At 36.8% G+C, this 20813-nt stretch overlaps 1 protein-coding gene across 7 annotated transcripts in view; it reads left to right on the top strand.

Moving 5' to 3' along the window:
* Positions 1-20813, top strand: part of Cntln (centlein) — a 327688-nt gene that overhangs the window by 194750 nt on the left and 112125 nt on the right. For all 7 annotated transcript variants that reach the window (XM_029566247.1, XM_008838744.3, XM_008838743.3 and 4 more), the window contains 3 exons: positions 3573-3673; positions 8505-8596; positions 12151-12683. In XM_029566247.1, coding sequence (XP_029422107.1) covers positions 3573-3673; positions 8505-8596; positions 12151-12683 — 726 coding nt within the window. The remainder of the gene's footprint in view (positions 1-3572; positions 3674-8504; positions 8597-12150; positions 12684-20813) is intronic.

The following is a 20813-nucleotide window of genomic DNA, read 5'->3' as shown; positions in this document are numbered from 1 at the left end:
TTTTCTCTATAGAAAATAAACTTGTCAATAATGTTCAGCTTTGAACAACTGAGCAAATGTTGATGGCTATTTATCTAACTGTCAAAATTAATTTTAAATAACATAGGTAGCTGACACAAAATGTTTATTTTAAAATCTACTTCGCACTTTAGAATTTCCAGTGTAGATTAGTTGTTAATAAGAAATTGAAGAATATCAAGTCATTAAATGTGATAAAGTTATAGGTAGTTATTTGTCAGGTGTTAATTTTTAAAAATGCAATAAACTCAGATATTTTCTCTATGTAACATGTAAATACCTATCTACAATAGAATTTTTTTTACCATGTTAGAGATTGTACACAAGAACTGGAAATTGTGGTGAAGTACTTTACCATTGAGCTGTAATCTATGTCTTTTCAATATTTATAGTTTCATATAGAGAACATAAAAACCCTTGAAAGAAAAATCTATCATTCTGAAATGGAGTCACAGATGTTTTTAAATGAAGTAAATAAGATACCTGAATAAAGTGCATTGATTGCCACAGTTCTGTATTAGTGACAATTTACAAATAATATAAATGTCCATGATATCTATTATAAATATGGCATATTAATATAATATGGTTATATACTGTTTTTAATGTCCATAAACACACTAGGTTTATCATTTAAAAATTGAAATGCTTGAAAAGCAAAGTAGACTTTAAAGAAGAAAATGAAATAAGAGTATAATATGGTGTGATACATTTTTTAAAGGGTAAAGTCTGTAGTGGTCATAAAATGAAAGCATGTATTTTTGTTGTAAAGTAACATATGCAGACACATAGTATTAAAACATGGACAGAAACATGCAAGTCAAACTGAAGATACTGATTAGTTCCAGAAAGGCCTGGAATATGGGTAGTAGTATTACCGGTCTCTCAGGTTTTATGACACAAATAATAAAGATAAATTAAATATCATACAGTACATTCAAGTCAAACTGAAGGTACTGATTAGTTCTAGAAAGATGTGGAATATGGGTAGTAGTATTTACAGGTCTTTCAGGTTTTATAACACAAATTTTAATAAAGATAAATATCATACAATGTTAGTTTTTAAAAATATGGTTGTCAATTAAATTTTTTATATTTGCAACATTTTTATCCATTTAATATGCTTTCTATGGGTTTAAATGTATATTCAAAAATCTAATAATTCCCCTTCTAGTTATAAACACTAAAGGGATTTGTATATCAACAAATACATAGCTGTTTTTATAATTGCAAATAACTGGAAACTATTCAAATAGCAAATGACTCTATGGCTAATGATACTAAGAACTGTGACAGAGATCTGTTTTGTGAATTAGATGATTTGCGTCACATCAAATCCAAAGTCAGTTCTGATTGACTGCAAATGTAAATGTTAAGGATCAAATAAGAGGCCTTTAGGGAAGCATCTAGAAGAATGTCTTTGTGACCTTGTAGTAGGAAAATATTTCTTAAACTAGACATAGGAAGCAGTTAGTTTGAACTAGAATCTGGATATTAAAGTCCAATAGAATTTCTGTTCATTCAGAGATGCCATTAAATGAATTAGAAAGCCACTTTTAGAGTGAGGAAAGATATTTGCAGGGTATATGTGCAGAAAAGGATTAGTACTTATAACATGAAGAATTATATGAATAGGGCTAGAGAAGTAGCTCAGGGGTTAAGAAGCCTGCTCTTGCAGAGAACCTGGATTCAGTTCCCAACATCCACATTGGTAGCTGACAGCTGTCGGTAACTTCAACTCCAGGGAATCTGATACCCTTTTCTGGCTTCCATGGGCATTACAGGCATGGGGGACTTACATACATGCAGGCAGGCAGAACATTAATACATTAAATTAAAATAAATAAGAAAAATAATTAGTATGAAGAAATAAGAAAAGGACAGTCATTCCTACAGAAAAAATAGCAAAATATTTATATAGGTATTCCACAAAAAAAGGATTCCAGATGGCAAATATGTGTATGCCCAATTTGATTTGTTTTCCCAGCTTCTTTAATTGGAAGTTTGTGTCTATATAAATCTTTCTCTTTTTCTGGTGAAAGTGCTTAACACTGTAGATGTCCATCTAAGTATTGCGTTACTTGTACCCCACAAATTTCAAAATACTGTGTTTTAATTTTTTATAAGTTCAAAATATTTTCAAACTCCTCTTGGATTTTTTCTCTGAAACAAATATTTGTTTGAAAGAAAAAAAATTAAATTACACTGGGGAAGTACCAGGACTGTGTACATGTATAGGAATTTGCAGTTGAGGAGAGATATTGGTTTTAGCTTCATATACAGGGGGAAATTGAGTATTAACAGCTAAGGAGCAGAGTGTGGTCATTGAATATAGAATTACAAAGAGGAACTATCAGGGATAGGGAGAGTAGGATAACTGACCTAAAGACTACCCATGGCATCTGAAGGCATGGCCTTCAGAGTGGTGGAGTCTTCAATCAAATCAGGATGATTAGGTACCGGAGGCAGAATGCTTCTTTCTAAACTGATTTAGCAGGGTTCTTTGCTAAGTAAGACTAGATCTATCAACTGCACAAATGCATCTGTGGTCCATGAGAATCTTCAGAGGGATGATTGGTGTTCGACCAAGCAGATAATCTTTATCAGAAGTAGATTTTTAAATTTAAAATTACTTGAGGATTTTCCACATATTCTTCTGATGCTGGTTCCTAATTTAATTGTGCTGAGGTAAGAGAAGATGCTTTACATTTCCAATATCTTCTTAGGCTTGCTTAGAATTATTTTGTAGCTTAGCATGTGGTGGTATGTTGTGATGGCTTCATAGCACTTGAATGTTTATTTCCCTGTTCTTTGAGCTTTATATCTGCTAGGTCAAGATTTTTAAGACTCTTTCAACTATTCTATATTCTTACTGAGTTGAGATGAAGTATATTGCTTTTTCTGTGTGGACTCATATTGATTCAGTATGTTGTATGCTATTAGCTAAACAAATGATACCCACATCAGAACTTAATCATTGTGTGGTTGAGTGGGCATGTGTGTGTGTGTTCCTGTCTCTCTATGATCTTCCTGTGAGGATGCCAGTATATACTACATGACTTAAATGTTTGAAATCCTTATGTATGTGTATATGTTTATATAAACAAAAGAAATGCATCCAGGCATCAAACTATCAATTTAATTATTTAAAGAAGTAGCTCAAGGGAAAATAAAGTTAACTAATATTTTACTTTAAGAATTTTCTTGGGCTGGATAGATGGCTTGGTGGTCAAGGACCTGAGTTTTCACAACTGGCAACTCACAATTGCCTGTAACTCTAGCTCCAGGGAATGTGATGGACTCTTCTGGCCTCCATGGGCACCTCATCAAATGTCATACACTCACACAGACACAGACATAAATAAAAATAAAAATTAAGTAGATCTTTAAAAATTCAACTGTATGTTGCATAAAATTTAGTCAAATGTTATTAATATGTTTTTGTTTTTATTTTACCATTTCCTACTTTAAAATTACTTTTACTGCCTTGTTTACTACACTATTCCTTAACTTACACAATTCATATAATTGTTAATTCTTCAATATTTTCATAGGATGAATCTTCAAGAGGAATTGGATGAACTTAAAGTACATATGTCTGCTGATAAAGCAACAATACAGGAACTGAATAGGTACATAACAGCGCAAAGAGAAGGTAATGTTTAATGAAAATAAATATTTAACACTAGTGTTGTTAAATTATCCAATTTTTGATGTTTTAGTTTCAATTTAAGAATCTTACCTAATTTCGTCCTTTTTCAACCTCTTTATTTATCCATTTACTTAATTCATTAAATTTTTATGTCTCATGAGAAAATCAAACCCAGTGAACCCTTGAAAATCCCACTTTCGGGGGCTGGAGAGATGGCTCAGCGGTTAAGAGCACCGACTGTTCTTGCAGAGGACCCGGGTTTGATTCCCAGAACCCACATGATGGGTACGAACCATCATTAACTCCAGTTTGAGGGGAATCTGAAACCCTCTTCTGACCCCCGCAGCCTTGCACAACACGAGTGTGCTCACATACATGCAGGTGATACCCTCATACACATCAAATAAAAATAAAATATTAAAAAAAAGAAAATCCCACTTTGGACAGGTCTCACAATTTCTTAAAATTTTTAAATGAGGACAAAGTGAGACAGCCCAGTGGCAAAAGTACATGCTGTGTAAACTGATGACCAAGTTCAATCCCAGTAACACCTGTAAAAGTACAAGGAGAGAACTGAGTCTAAAAGCTATCCTCTAATGTCCACACATGTGCCATGGCTCACACATGCTTGTACCAACACAATGATAATTAATTTAAACAATTTTTAAAAAATACTTGATAAGGAAAAAAAGATAATTTTTTCTATTATCCATTGACAGAGTTTCCCTAGTCATGCCTTTTCACAATTATATATTTATATTCAACATGAATAATTCATTTATGTTTTCCTTTGCCGTTACAAGATTTTGAAAATATTTTATCTAATTTCATGGAGCCATACTCTTATACCTGTAGGAAACTTGGATAATTTAAATTTATGACTAAACTGTCCCACAGTAGGGAATGCATTGCTGTTCCCATTGTAAGATCGCTCCTTTATTTAAAATAAACATAACTTTATTTACTGTAAAACTTCAAGAATCTCAGAAAAAAATCAATAAGGTAGATAGTAAGACTTATTCCCAACCTTCTGCCACCTAATCAGTGCCACTGTAAGTTGTTAACACTATACCTAATAATTACTCTTAATAAACCTCTCTTCTGACTTTGGTTTCAATGACTGTTTCAGTGGTTCTTACATAGGTCATTCCTGATTTATCAAAGTCAATATTTAGCACTTCTATTTTACATTTTTAATTTTCATCATATTTCAAACTTACTCCTTCATTGCCTTCTGAAACATTGCTTTTATCATTTTATCTTCTGCTCTTCCAAAATCTTCTCTCTTCCACTGGAGCATCTCATTTATTCCTCAAAAATTGGAGTCCCTAAGACTCTCCTTGGATTACTTTTTAAAAAATTGGCTATAATTGTTTTTAATATGCATACATAAACAAACAATAAGAAAAAAAATCAAAAGAAGAAAGAAAAATTCTGAGTTCACAGCTCCCAGTCAACATATAATAGACATACTTACTTATCAATGTTTATTGTAGCATTGTTACCGTGGCTACATTATGGAACAAGCCTAGGTGTCCAGCAATAGAGCACTGGGTAAGGAAAATATGGTATATATGCACAATGGGATTGTTTTCAGTTGTAGAGAAAGAAAGAAAATGGAGATAACTAGAGATAATAATATTGTGTGAATTAGGCCAGTCTCTGGAAGACAATTATATGCGTGCATGCATTTTTGGTGCATGTATATATCATGGTTGTGGAAGTGACACTGTGTAGGGGACATAAGGTGCTAACGTGAGCTGAAAGTGGTAAGAACAGAGAGGTAAGGGGATTATGGGGGGACATGCCAAACATACAATATATACTTGTAGGAAAACTTCTAAAAATCGAAAAAAAGATAGTAGATTTTAAAATAATGTGTTACTGTAATTAAAATGAGAATATAAAAGAAGAAGGAGGGGCTGGAGAGTTGGCTCAGCAGTTAAGAGCACTGACTGCACTTGCAGAGCACCCACATGGTGGCTACGAACCATCCTTACTCCAGTTCCAGGGGACTCCGAAGCCCTCTTCTGACCTCTGTGGCATTGCATGACACGGGTGCACTCACATACATGCAGGCAATACAGTCATACACATAAAATAATAAAAATAATGAAATATTTTTTCAAAAAGAAGAATAAGCCATAAAAGTTACAGAAGAATTTAATTTATTTAATGTAATGTTGGGGTTTGGAAAACAATAGCCCAATGAATGACACTTTAACGTAAGACAGTGTCTTGCTGTGTAGCCCAGGCTGACCTAGAACTAAAGATCTTCCTCTGAGTGTCTGAATGCTGAGTGCTGGGCTTAGAGCCTTTGTAAACCTACCCCCAGCTATGCCAAGTAATTTGAACTAAAACTTAGAGGTCCTTAGATACTGCCTTAGTGGTAGAAATGAATGCATTTAAAACTATAATAACTCTCAGGGGCTGGAGAGATAGATAGCTCAGTGGTTAAGAAAACTGGCTGTTCTTGCAGAAGACCCAGGTTGGAATCCCAGCACCCACATGTGCTGGGACACACTGTCGTAACTTCAGTTCCAGGGGATCCAACAGCCTCTTCTGTCCTCTATGGGAATTGCACAGCACAGGTGCACTTACCTACATGCAGGCAATACACGCATACACATAAAATAAAAATAATAAATAAAATATTTTTTAAAACTATAATAACTCTCTTACAGATATGATAGCCCTCTTATGAGTTTAGCCCATGCTCATGCACTCACTATCTGAAGAAAATAGAAATGTAATTTTCTACCTAGGTCCTCTTGCCTCACTTCCCAAATCCTGAGGTGCTTGAGCAGTGAGAGATTTAAGCAGCCAAGCTCCTTTCCACAACCTGAGCCTCGCTGACTCAGTAGTCTTTATAAACCCTATGAAGGTGAGAAAAAAGTCTTTTTAGCTAACAACTGCAGGTGGGCATGCTTAGCCATTCCACCAGTGGGCCTTGGTCCACGACCAAAAATTTAATAAAGAAATTCATTTTAAAAATAATCTTCAGTGTTTATTTTATTACCAATATATAGCTATCATTAGCAATGTATGTTCCTTGAATATAGAACTATTGTCTTATTTTCTAAGAATAATTTCACTCAGAACTATAGGAGATATTTAAATGACTAGAACAGATGAATTATATTTGCATATTATTTCTGTATTGCTCAAAGAGTGTTGTAAATGAATTCAGCACCATGGTGTTAGGGAACTGGAAAAAGAAACTTGGGAACTGATAGATTATTATCAAGGTAAAGGTACCTATTCCCCAGTTGGTACATTTTACCTATTCTAGCTTTTATTATCCTTAGGAAAGTGTTCTATTTATTTCATGAATACAGAAGTTTTAATTGGGTATGTCATGCTTCAAAGACAAAAGAAATGCCTAATTCATTCTAACAAACTTGTTAGTCACTGCTTATACCAAGAGGATTTCTACTCTTCAGAGAATAACATTGTTTTCTTTTTCCTTTGTTGATAAATCAAAGTTTTACACTGACCTACAGCAGTCAAGCTTACTTTAAAGCAAAATCATCTCAGGCTAGCACAGATATGCATTCTTTTAGCTTTATGCACCCTTTTTACTCTCTCTTTTGTTCTTTAAGAAATATTACTTTAAAAAATTATTCAGTAATATTTCTTAAAGAACAGTTTTATTGTATTTATGTACAGAAAACTCAGCAGTGTACATTTTGCTCAGTTTGCTGGTGAGTTCTTTGGTCTTTGCCTTTTCTATTTGGCAGAAATGCATTCTTCCATCTCAATATTGCTTTTCTCTTTTTTGTCTTGTGTATATGTGTGTGTGTGTGTGTGTGTGTGTGTGTGTATGTGTGTGTGTGTATACTCATGTCACAGCACATGTATGGAAGTTGGAGGATAATCTTATAGGGTTTATACTGAGTACAATATTGTATAACTGTAATAATTCAACTGTAAACCTAAAAATTTACAGCCAATTTTGAAAGAGATGCATCCTACCTCAGGAAACCGTTATTGAATATGTCAATTGTGTTGTAATGATATGCTTCTTCTAAGTATGTTGTTATTAAATAAATCATTTTTAAAAATTAAAAAAAAATTATTCAGTAAAAATAAAACTTTGCCACTGTAACTTAACTGACAAGTAAACAGTTATTTGTTGGTTTGGGTGAATTTCAATTTTAATATTAATGAAAAAAAATCTATGACTTTTTCTTCAACCTTGATGTTTGCTGAGCTGAAAAGGTTTTGTTAATCAGTTGCGTAGCTAGTATGGGAGTGACTGGAAACAACTTCAGCATGGATGTGCGTTCCTGTTTGTTAAGAAGCCACAGTCTTTCCAGAAATGTGGTTTTTCACGGTTTTCCCTGCCCAGTGCATTACTTTCACTTGAACGAAAGGTTTCGTGGGGGTGTTGCAGTTTAGTCTCCTCCAGTTCTGTTACCGTTTGCTTTGTTCAGCAATCTCTCTGATCCTCCAGGCAGGGAACAAGATCAGCAGAACAAAACTAGTAGTGACTATAGATAAAAAGGCAATGAATTCTGCTTTTAAAGCAAAGGGAGAATAGTCCACAGAAGAATGAAAATGGGAATAAAAGTACAGCATTGTTAACCTGCAGATCTGTCGTACTTCTGAAAATCTTAATGCCGCAGGAAAAAAGTGATACTACAAAGATACATAATTATGTGGCTGAAAATCTTGAGAAAGGTCACCATTTAGTTCTTGGCCAAATACTTGACAAGAAAATAGACTAGATTATTCATAACTGAAAAACCAAAAAATCTTTTTCCCTTAAAATGACAGGATTGTGTTTCGGCAATATATGATGTATCATAATATATTATTTATTCTCTACAAGAACATCTCTTTAGATACCATGAAGATGCTGGGGTCAAGAAGAGTACTCCAGAGAAGAATGAGAAAGAAATATCCGAGCAGACATTACAGAAGGTAGTCTAATCTTTAAGATATTGACTGAGCAAGTTAAATCTGAATTTTAACATAAAGGATTGTATTTTAAACTGAGGGCTTATGAACGTAAAGCTTGTGTGAGTTTCTAATTTAAATTCATAATTCAAAATCATTGGCTTGCCAAAATGGGGTAAAAAAAATCAATGTTAGTGAATTAAATGTGTAAACACTTGTGCTATTGTTGACATAGATTAAAAATACTTTTATAGATGAATGGAGAAAATGAAATGATCAGGAGTTAACAAAATTTAGACTAAGTGAGCAGTTTGCTTAAAGTGTATCATGAGATTGTATAAGCCACAGCATAGATTGCTTTTCTTATTTAAAGCTCTATCACAGTAAAATGATAGTATCTTTATGCTTTAAACTTGAAAATAAATATGACTTAGGTGATTATATACAAAACTCTTTATTCTATGATTTAGTATAGCTTTCTATGTTTTATGGTTGTTTGTTAGTTCATTAGTTTCTGAGACAGAGTCTCCCAGTAGCCCCAGCTGGCCTAACTCTCTATGTAGATCCACCTGTCTCTGCCTTTGGAGTGCTGGGATTGTATTCATGTACCACCATTCCCAATAAGTTTTCTGTTTTAATAAGACCATCCCCATCAAATCTGTGGTCACAATGCAGCACAATTTACGGTTAATAGTAAAATGCTGATTTCAAATCTTAGCATTTATTTTAATACATAGATTTTTAGTAAAATAATGTATCAGGTTCAGTGATGGGGTCTCAAGTATATAGACACCTTTTGGTATTATTAAAAATATATCTTTAAATAGTTACTCTTTGACTGTTATTTGGCAACTCTGGATTGGTATTTTTTAATAGAAAACTTTGATACATAGATAAACATAGAAATGCACAAATTGTAATTAGCTACCTTTACTTCTTGTACCTGTGGATGGACTTTGAGGACTTTCCTGTGGATTATAGCTAACAACGTGCCTCCCGAGACTTCTAATACTTGCCATATGGTTCTGTAACAAAATCTGTCAGTACTCAATGACACAGACCAGGTTAATATAAGAAGAGAGAAGACAAGAAACACCGTCATTCATTCATCATGAAGCAAAGTTAAACACTGAGACCGTCTATACACTGTCAGCCAAGATGTCACATAGTTTGTATTAGCTTATCCTTGTTTCACACTATTTTTGTTTGCTAAACTTTGTACAAATTTTACATAATAAGTGACTATTTCCCTAGAGGAAAAACCCTAACAAAATCTATTATTTCATTCTGTCCATCATGACTACTAACATAAAGGACCCAGAAATGTATTTTAAGGCCTAGAGAAAGAACTGCAGATATTTTCATTGGACTTACATCAAATTTGCATACTAATCTCTAACTTTTCATATTAGCCTAATGCAGTTGCATCAGTCATGATTTAAACCCTCGTGGTTAAATTTACTTATTTTGATTATTATTTTTTAACTTATGTGGTTTTGAAGATTGACTTTAGGACCTCACATATGCTAAAGAAGTGATCTACCACTAAACTATTTGCCCAGCTCTCTTTATTATTACTTTTTTTTTACTTTTTATTTTGAGACAAGGTCTCATTAAATAGCTTGGGCTGGATTTGAACTTGTTTAGATGTGAACTCATTCTCAGGCTGGCCTTGAACTTCCAATCCCTCATTTCTTGGTTTCACGAGTAGCTAGATTCACATGCCTCTGGCACCAGACCCTGCTGAATTTCCTTTTAAGTATGTGTGTTCCTGCGTGAATTGTGGGAGGTGCGTGTGTGTATGCTTGTGCAGGCCAGAGGAAAACCTCAGGTGCAGTCCACCTATTGTTTTCTGTTTGGAGGTTTTTCTTTTGGTTTGTTTTTGTTTTTTCTTTTTTTAGAGACAGGGTCTCTTACTGGCCTGGATCTCACACAAGTAAGCCAGACAGGCTGACTGTTCCTTGCCTCCCCATCACTGGCATTATAAGTATGCCACCACGCCCTGGCTTTTTATATGTGAGCACTTTACTGATTAAGCTGTCTCCCCGGCCCTGAAGACAAGGAACTTTATTTAATGTTAATATAGTCACACTGGGAAGAGGAGGGAATAAAGGGATTCCGTGACCCTCCAAAGTCCATCATACATCTACCAATAGGTATTTCGGATTAAATAGAGTGTGAGAGTTATGTGTAAATTATCCAGTCTGGGTCCAGGTATGGTCTCTCCCATTGTTATTTCAGCTGAGATCCATCTGGCATGGCCATACAAAATTAATTCTTTATTAATCTATTAATCCCTGTGAATACAGCCTCTTGGATAACCGTCCTTTCTGGAGGGGAAGAGCTGTCTGTCCCTGTGGAGTTTTGCTCTTTGTCGAATTCCAGGTTACTGCAGAGGAAAGGTTAAAAACATGACTTACCTGTTCCTTGCTCCAGAGTGCAGACCTGAAATGAAGGCCCAGACGCCAGGCATTCCTCCTGCTTTTAGTTATCCGGTGGTCTCAAATGAAGAAATTGTGCTTCTTAGCAAAAGTTGTCGCTAAGTGTCTGTTTCAAATGTTTATAAATGTATTTGGGAATTTGTAAAGTATTACAAAGAGTAATTCTTGTTACTTATTTTTCAAGATCTAAATTGAAATCATTTTCTCTATAAGATTTTTGTATTGAAGAATTAGAATGGTTCTCTCCAAGTGCTCAGACTAAAGGCATTTATATCTTATCATTTACTAGTTTTAGATATGCAAGTGTATGTCTTTCCAAATGGCTTTTGAAATGCCTTAGGGTCTGGAATCTACACTCCCATTGATGTGTCCTATAGCATGAACAATATTTATTGAAATAAATGGAAACATTTTATTTATATGTGACCTTGAAGTTATTGTAATTTTAAATTGATAAACATTTTTCTGGAAAAAGTTATTGTGTAAACTAAGGGCCACTTGAGAGTTAAAATGGCACTTACCTAATTTAGAAAAGGAGCTGTTATAGATTTTTTATTTTGTCTTTACTTTTTTATGTGATATTATTATTAACAATTTAAAATTATAATAATTTCAACATCACATATAAACAAAATGTTTCCATTTATTTCAATAAATATAGTTTGTGCTATAGGACACATCAATGCTAGCTTAGACTCCAGCCCCTAAGGCATTTCAAAAGCCATTTGGAAAGACATACACTTGCATATCTAAAAGAAATGCTATTTAGTAATAGTTTCTTCATGTACCTATTTTTGGACTTTTTCTATACTTTGCTGCTGACAGTACTTCTCAGTGAGTGGACTATAGCCCAAGCACTTATGACATTTGAACACTTCGCAGTTTGTGCATACTCAGTTCTCTGTCACTTTGTGCGGGTTTATCTTCTTTTACCATCTGTCCTTTATTCAGCAGATGTATTATTGCATTTCTGAATGTATTCATCTACATCACCTTAGAATTATTTAAAAACTAAGTGCCTTAGATTGATTTTTGTCCTTGTACTAAATGTAACTTTCATCAGTTAGAAATGATAATAAAAATGCAGAAAATTATGGCTTTAGATTTTAAAGATGTAAATTATTCTTTCTTGTTTAGGTCATTGAGTTGGAAAATCGGGTAAAATCTTTTGAGAAAAGGACGACAAAACTAAAAGAAGGAAATAAAAACTTAAAGGAAGAAAATGATTTCTTAAAATCCCACTTAAAACAGTACGAAGAGGATGCAGAGACCAGAGAAAAAGAGTTAGAACGCCTACAGAAGGCGAGTAAAGATGCAGAAAAGGACAAAGCTGAACTTGAGGTAAAACCCGCCTTACAGAAGGAAGTTGCGTCCCTGAGGAGGCAAGTGGCCAAAGCCAAGGCTTTTACAAATGAGAATGAAGAGGTGGCAAATTCTGGGGACAAACTGCACCAACCAACAGACAAAGCTACATCTGAGATGGCTACCACGGACCTGAGGTCTGGACAGTATGATTTTAAGACAACCACGACCAAGGTTAAATTTAAACCTGCCAAGAAGAAGTGCTCTGCGGGTCATCACCACACTGTTCTCAATCACTCCATCAAGGTTATGAGCCACGTGTTTGAGAACCTCGGCAAGGACGGCTGGGAGGATATGAGTGAAAGCAGGTGAGGCTCTCATTAACTTGGCTCTGTGGTGGGGACACTGTGCATATGTAAAGCACTGGCAAATGGAGATTGAATTTCAACTACTGTCGATTTGGTATTCAGAAAATATACTGTCAGATCCTTTGAAATATCTTGGGAGGTCTTGTTCTGAGCTTATTGACTGAAATTTGCATGCAAAATTAGCCACAACTGCATGAGTATTTGAATAGGTGCCAGGAAACCCAAAAGAAGGCAATGCTTGATTTCTTCCAGTGATGCTATTTTCATGCAGTCATGAGGCTTGAAATTGACAGTTTGGCAGGTTGATTTAATTTGCTAGCCCTTTGCATATTCACCACTGACAGCTAAGGATTCCCAGGCAAGCCTACTAAGTCAGTTTAGTTATCTTGTGACATGCCAACCTGGGAGGAGAAACATTTTCCCCCCTTAATTTAGTTAGATAAATTTTGAATGACCCATTTCAGCTTGTTACCAGATGTCTACAAGCTGTTTAACATCCTTTAAATTAAGAACCATCTTCACTAATTATTTCATGTATGTATTATGCAAAGACATAGTAGTAACTTTAATTGAATAGTAGTTAAAAAGTACTTCTTTAAGAAATATAAGATTCCTCTTAAGTTGTTTAATCCCTAGTGAATATCAACAGGAGAATACTCAAAGTCTACACATCAGTTTTATTTGAAGTTTCCTGCCTGATTCAGGTGGTGCAGGTAAGTTTGGGAAACATGAGTAAAGAAACTCAAAAAGCATATTTATGGGGCCAGTGAAATGGTTCAGTGGGTAAAGGGGCCTGCCACCAAGCCTGATGACCTGAGTTTGATTCCTGGGATCCTCATGTTAGAAGAAGAGAAGCAATTTTCTCAAGTTGTCCTCTGATCTCCATATACACATCACAGAAGGCATGTACACACACACACACACACACACACACACACACGTTTTTTCAAGTTGTCCTCTCATCTCCATATACACATCACAGAAGGCATGTACACACACACACACACACACACACACACACACGTTTTTTGGCCAGAGACTCTTTTCCTACTTTCTTTTTACTTTTTCTCAGTTTCTTCCCTGGTGTCAAAAGAAGTTGGAAACAAAATACTTTTAACTTAAGATCCACTAAATATTTATTTGTATCTTCAAGGAAATTGTAGCTTCAGCTGCAAATTATATCTCAACCTTATAGTACCTATGTACTGTTCATAATATATTGGCATAGCTTATCTCTTCGTGTCTGCGTATATTGATAAATACATAAAAGTTAGGTAATGTATTGAGTTCTAATTTCATCATATCAATGCATGTGCATAAAGCCACATGTTTACATGCTAGAAAACATAATACTTGTCATCTGAGTCTGGCTTCTGAAATTCAGCTTTTCTTCTCTAAGGTTATCACTTACTATTGCATGTTCTTATTGGAGATAAGCTTAGCAGTGAAGTTCATTTTGCACAGTGACATTGTGACGCTTCTTGCCTGGCATGACAGTCTTAGGACTCATTTAGCTGCAAGAATTCTCAATGCAGTGGAACCTCACAGACTTCAGAAGATTATGTTTCTTTCAGCTTTTTATAATATAATTATTTGGATACTGAGAAAATATGGAACTTAATCTAACATACTGTATAATAATCCCCTTATTGTCTATTTCACATCATTTATGAGAACATTCAGTAGTAAGTGGTAACCTTAGAGAAGAAAAGCTGAATTTCATAAGCCAGACTCAGAACGGCAAGTATTATATGTTTTCTAGCATGTAAGCGCTGTGTTCAAATGTAGAAAGACTAAAGATTATCTTTCTACCATTTGTGCCATCCAGCCTGCCATTCATGTGTCCATCCATCCATCCATCCATCCATCTAAAATGGAGAAGGTATGGTGGTGAGACCAGCTCTAGTTGTGACAGCAGAAGCATGGGCTGGATAGTCACATTTGAGTCCACTTAAGAAGTAGAGAATGATGAATATTAATGCTCAGCTCACTTTCTCCTTTTGATTCATTCTGGAACCCCAGCCCATGAGGGGCTTCCCACCTGCAGGGTGGCTCCTCCCTTCTCAATTAAACTCCTCGTGGTCATGCCCAAAGGTGTGTCTCCTACATGATTCAAATCTGGTCAGGTTGGCAATGGAAATTAACACAATTTGGGCTAAAACTTCCATTTCTGGACCTTTTCACTCTGTGCTGGAGCTTTTACTTTTTATTTAATCTTGTTTTTCTATTTCTGCTTAGTGCTTTCCTTACCTGTTCAGTGTTGTGTAGCATTTCCTATGTTTGTTTTCTACTAGTTTCAGGTCTTAGTATTTAAGTATTTTAGTCTGTTTTGAGTTGATTTTTTTAATGGGAAAGAGAAAAGGCATTCTTTTTTTTTATTAAGGTTTTAAAATTTCATACAATATTTCTCACTCATATCCAGACCCGAAGCCCCCAGCAAACCCTATGTATTCTGCCATGCTTCCTGAGTCCTATTCATTCAGGTATTGAGTTGATTTTTATAACTATTGAGAAATAGAGATCTGTTTTCATTTTTCTGCATGTGAATATTCAGTTTTACCTGCACTGTTTATTGAAAGTCTGTCCTTACCACAGTGCATGTTTATGACACTTTTGCTGAAAACCAACAGACTGAAGATGTGTGGGCTGACCTCTGATCTCCTTGTTCTGTTCCATTTATCTGTATGTTTTCTTTCATTCTATCACTATGCTGTTTGAGTAGTATAGTCTTGGAATACATTTTAAAGTAAGAGATAGGGAAGGGATGGCGCATTCAAATTTCTCCACCTTTAATGTATCTTTTCTTTGATTGTGTTAAAACCAGATACTATGGGCTCTTCTTTGGCTTCTTTACTCCTGTGAAAATCTGATGTGTGAATTGCTGTTCATGATAGAGGACTTCAGTCAGCTGTGATTTTGCTCTGCCTCACTCACCATGTCTATGCTGTTAATGTTCCGTATTGACTTGGAGGATGTATTTGGATGAAATTAAGTTTTAAAGAAGTGAGCTTGAGTAACAGGTCTTGTCTTCTAGGACTGGAGTGGGTCTGATTCACTCAGATTAAGGGCTAATCTGATATATGGAGCTTCTGAGAAGTTTCTTTATAGACACCTACCAGCTCTTCCAGTTAACAACTCTTTTCTTTTGAAACAGTTTGGTATAACTTGGAGAAATAGCTGATTTTTATTTTTTCATCTTTTGAGACAGGGTCAAGTATATCCCAGGATGGCCTCAAAATCCTGATCCTCCTGCCTCTTCCTCCCAAGTGCTTAGGTCTTTTTTTTTAATCCATGTAAATTCCTCATCAAAATTAAGAATAAAGAATGAGCAAGGAGGAATTAATTCTCTAGTGATTGCTTTGGATTTCATTATTGCATCAGCTCTCCTTAAATCCTGCCTGCAGGTCTTCAGAGTGGAACTGGAGCATTAGTTCCTCCCAGTGTATGCCTGCTTCTGTTTGGACTGTAATCATACCGTTGGTACTCCTGGATCTCCACCCTTCAGCCCGTTGGTGGACACTGCAGATCATGAAGTTGCTAGCCTCCATAATCACATGATTCAATTCCTTAAAATATATACTTGTGTGCATTCAACCAATTGATTCTGTCTCTAGAATGGATCTCAAGTAATGGATCTCACTATCTTCTATCCTTTCCCTCAAAAAGTTATGAAGTTTGAGATTAATGTTGAAGAGTAAAGCACTTGAAGTATCTATTCATTTATTTAAAAACACTAAAGGAAAAAATGAAAGATTGTTTGCTGGGAGTTTCTGTTGTTTGGTAGTTACATGGACCTATTGAAACAAGCTCAGTCTCCATTCATATGACCAGAGTGACCCATCATATTTCTGTTGCCTGCTCTTTCAGTATCTCTGTAACAGTAGAGGCAGAAGCTTTGCATGAGCCCAAGGAAATTGACTTCTCTTAGTAAAACTCATCTGGCTATTGGCAGTTTCATATTAAATAGGAGAAGTCAAGTCCAAGCCTCCAGTATAGCAAGATTCTCCAGAGGAGCCAGCCAGCCCCTTAGTATCCAGTCAGTTACACTGGACTTCCTTCATCACAGCAGTAGCATCAGTTTGCTTTCATGAAAACAGATAACTGTTTGTGCATATATTTTTCCTTTGAACTTTTGCAAATACCACCATTCTTAGGACTTGAAGAATGGTGTATCTATGTATATTCCCACGATACCCTACATAACATTACACAGACTACAAGGCACATTTTATGGTAAAGAATATGAGGTATGAACTATATCAAGGAATTTACTAATCTTACTGCATTTTCCATTATATTATAGCACCTGTTTTAGTCTTAATTACAGTGGCCAGTAAGAAGATATCAACTATAGTGTATATCTTAAAGTGACAGTTTTTTTTAATTTCATTGAAGGCAATGCATAGGTAGGAGAATAGGGACTTACAGGTTAAAGTGGCCTCTGTCACTATTTAACTAAATAACCCATTGGGGATTTGCTTTTCATTAATATGACTGAGAGCTTAGCAGATTTCAGGGTCCTATTATCCAAGGTAGAAAAACTTTTGCTAGAGAATACCACTACTGTCTGGAGAGGCACTAAAACTGTACCCTGGTCATTTCGCTCCTCATTTGCTGTATTAACAGCAAAGGGAGACACTATTAGGAGATCAGTTACACTAATTGCAGTGAAATTAGGACAAGTCTGGAAATCAAAAGATCACTGTACCTGTTGCTACTCTTGTGCCTAGTGTTATCTATCTTTGTTGCTCTTGGAAGCAAAATCTGGAAACATTACTATATTCGTTGTTTCAAATTCTTTTGGTCCCTTCATCATCCCTACAGAACAGTTTTTCCTCATTATGATCACATTGCCAAAAGTGAAGGCAATTTTCAACCCTTCCCTTACTTGACCTCAGAGAGGCTTCCAAAACAATTGACTTCTATACTTTTGCCATACTACTCATTAAAATTTTTTAGTTATTTATTTTTATTTTAGAGTGTGACTATGTTTCCTGCATGTATATTTATACCATATATATGCAATGCCTGCAGAGGGCAGAAGAGGGCACCAGATCCCCTGGAACTGGAGGGACTGACAGTTGTTAGCTGCCATGTGGGTGCTGGGAATGAAACCTAGGTCCTCTGCAAGAGCAGCCAGTGCTCTTAACTGCTGAACTATCTTTTCACCCCATCATACTATACTTTTTATGCTGTGATCACTGACATTGAGCCACAGCACCATCCCTAACATTCAGCCACAGAACCACTGTATTAGTTACTTTTCTGTTACAGTGATAGAAACACTGACCAAAAAAATTTATAGAAAGAAGAGTTTATTTGAGGTTACTGTTCCAAAGAGGCAAGAGTCCATCATGGCTGAGAGGCATGGCGGCAGAGGTGGCTGGAGAAGGAGCAGAAGCTAAGCTCTACATCTTCAAGTGGGCACAGGAAGCAAGAGAGCAACTCAAAATCCAGCAAGGCTTAAGAATTCTCTAAGCCCACCCCCAGTGACATGCTTCCTCCATCATGGCCCCAACTTCTAAGACCTCCCAAAACAGCACCACCAACTGGGGACAAAATGTCTAAATACTTGGAGCCTATAGGGGATATTTTCATTCAAACCACCACATTCCACCATTGGTCCCCATAGGCTCATGACCATATAAAATGCAAAATGCATTTACTTCAACCTTAAAAGTCCCCATAGTCATTACCATACTCAAATACTATTCAAAAGTCCACAGTCCAGAGTCTCTTCTGAGACTCAGGGAACTATCTTAATTGTAAGCCCCTGTGAAATCAAGACAAATTGCATACTCCCAACATGCAGTGGAACCAAATACACATTCCCATTCCAAAAGGGAAGAATAGAGGCATAGTGAGGAAATACGGAACCAAAACAATGACAAAAAACAGCAGGACAACCACCAAATCCAGTAGCTCCATGCTCGACTTCTGGGACTTTACTTCCAAAAGCCTTAGATGGCTCATCCCCTCCAGCTTTGTTGTGTACAATGTCTTTCTCTTGGACTGGTACCACTCCCTATATGTAGCTCCTCTTGGCAGATGCCTCACAGCACTGGCATCACGAACATCTTCTTGGGGTCTCCATTGCCAACCAGGCTTCACCCTCACAGCTTCACCAAGTGGCCTATCAGGGCCTTCTCTAGGCAGGGGCACCCCTGCTTCATGCTGCCTGGCTTCAGTGGCTCAATGAAACAGCAGAGGAAGAACTGATGACCCCTTCACTCTTCCATCTTTCATGCCTCTAAAGCCAGCACTGGGTGAACGACACTGCCAAGTTTGACTGCAAGTTTGGGATGGACCCCAGCCTGCTTTATCCATTTTAGAAGCTTTTCTCTTCCATGGCCCTGCAGCATCCTTTCACAAGTTGGAGGCTTAACTGGGTGTGGTCTTGCCCTGGAGGCACTCTCTCCATTGTTTAAGTCTGAATCTCTAGGCCCCTCCTTAATCACTTTAATCTCCTTATCAAGGGATCCTCTCCAGCACAGGCCTCCAGCTTTCACCTTCCTAGTGCTCTTTTTCAGCCTAAACTGTACATTCTGTATTTCTTTCTCCACCATTTGCTCTTTTTTCACTGTAGCTCTGCATAATATTCACCATTAATAGCCATGCCACCATTTCTATGTTAGGCTGTCTTGAAATTTCTTCCACCAGAGAAATTAGTCCATTGTTTCTCAACTTAGCCTCAGGCAAATTTTTTGGCTGTGGGCAGACTCCAGCCAGACTATTTGCCAGAATATCCCAGTTCTGGCTTAAGTCCTTATTTCCCTCTGAAACTACATTGTTCTCAGCACTACTTTCTTCCAAGTGCCTAATAGAGTGACCTTTTAAGCTCTGCCTACAACAACCAACAGCTTTTCTAACCCAAACTTCCAAAGTGTTCCACATTTCTTCAAAATCCTACAAGGTCAGGTTCTTCACAGCTGATAGCCCATTCTCAGGTACCAATTACTGTATTAGTTACTTTTCTGTTACTGTGATAGAAACACTGACCAAAGCAATTTATAGAAGAAAGAGTTTATTTGAGCTTATGGTACCAAGGGGCAACAGTCCATCACGATGGGGAGGCATGGTGGCCGAGGTGGCTGGAAGAGGAGCAGAAGCTGGAGTCTACATCTTCAAGCAGGCACAGGAAGCAAGAGAGCCACTCAAGATCCAGCAAGGCTTAAGAACTCTCTAAGCCCACCCCCAGTGACATGCTTTCTCTAGGATAGCCACCCCTTTTAAGCCCTCCCAAAACAGCACCACCAACTGGGGACAAAATGTCCAAATACTTGGAGCCTGTGGGGGATGTTTTCATTCAAATCACCACAGCCACCCTGGACATTCACCCACAGCTCCATCCCAGACATTCACCTACAGCGCCATCCCAGACATTCACCCACAGCTCCATCCCAGACATTCACTTACAGCGCCATCCCCAACATTCACCCACAGCACCATCCTGGACATTCACCCACAGCACCATCCCAGAAATTCACCCCCAGTGCCATCCCCAACATTCACCCACAACACCATCCCTGACATTGACCCACAGTGCCATCCTGGACATTCAGTCACAGCGCCATCCCTGACATTCACCCACAGCACCATCCTGGACATTCAATCACAGCGCCATCCCCAACATTCACCCACAGCGCCATCCTGGACATTCAGCCACAGAGCCATCCCAGAAATTCACCCACAGCACCATCCTGGAAATTCACCCACAGTGCCGGACATTCAGTCACATCATCATCATTTGCTGTATTTTTCCCCCAGTATCTTTGTGTTCAACTGCTCCAATCTTTGCACATCTTCTTTGCATTCAGGTGTACAGCTTGTGATTCCATATTTGCTAAAACAATCCTTAAATTTCAAATGAATTCTGTTATTGCAGACACCCAAAAATTTATATAGAGAGAGCAGACCTTAGTCCAGAATTTAAAATTTGTTAGGCTAACAGTCAACTTAACGTCATACTTTGATGTCTGATGACCAAATCCATACTTCTTTGCTTCCCCACACAAAATCCCTTCCCAAATAATGTTAATTCTTCCACTTACCCTGAACAGAAACTTGCATCATCCTTTATTCTAGTCTTTCACCCCCAACATCCAGTCTATCGGGAAGTCATCATAGATT

The sequence above is a fragment of the Nannospalax galili genome, unplaced genomic scaffold (genome assembly GCF_000622305.1).
Source record: "Nannospalax galili isolate Female #2095 unplaced genomic scaffold, S.galili_v1.0 scaffold219, whole genome shotgun sequence".
NCBI lineage: Eukaryota > Metazoa > Chordata > Mammalia > Rodentia > Spalacidae > Nannospalax > Nannospalax galili.
Note: the sequence above shows the minus strand (reverse complement) of the source record. Positions and strands in the feature narration are given on the sequence as shown.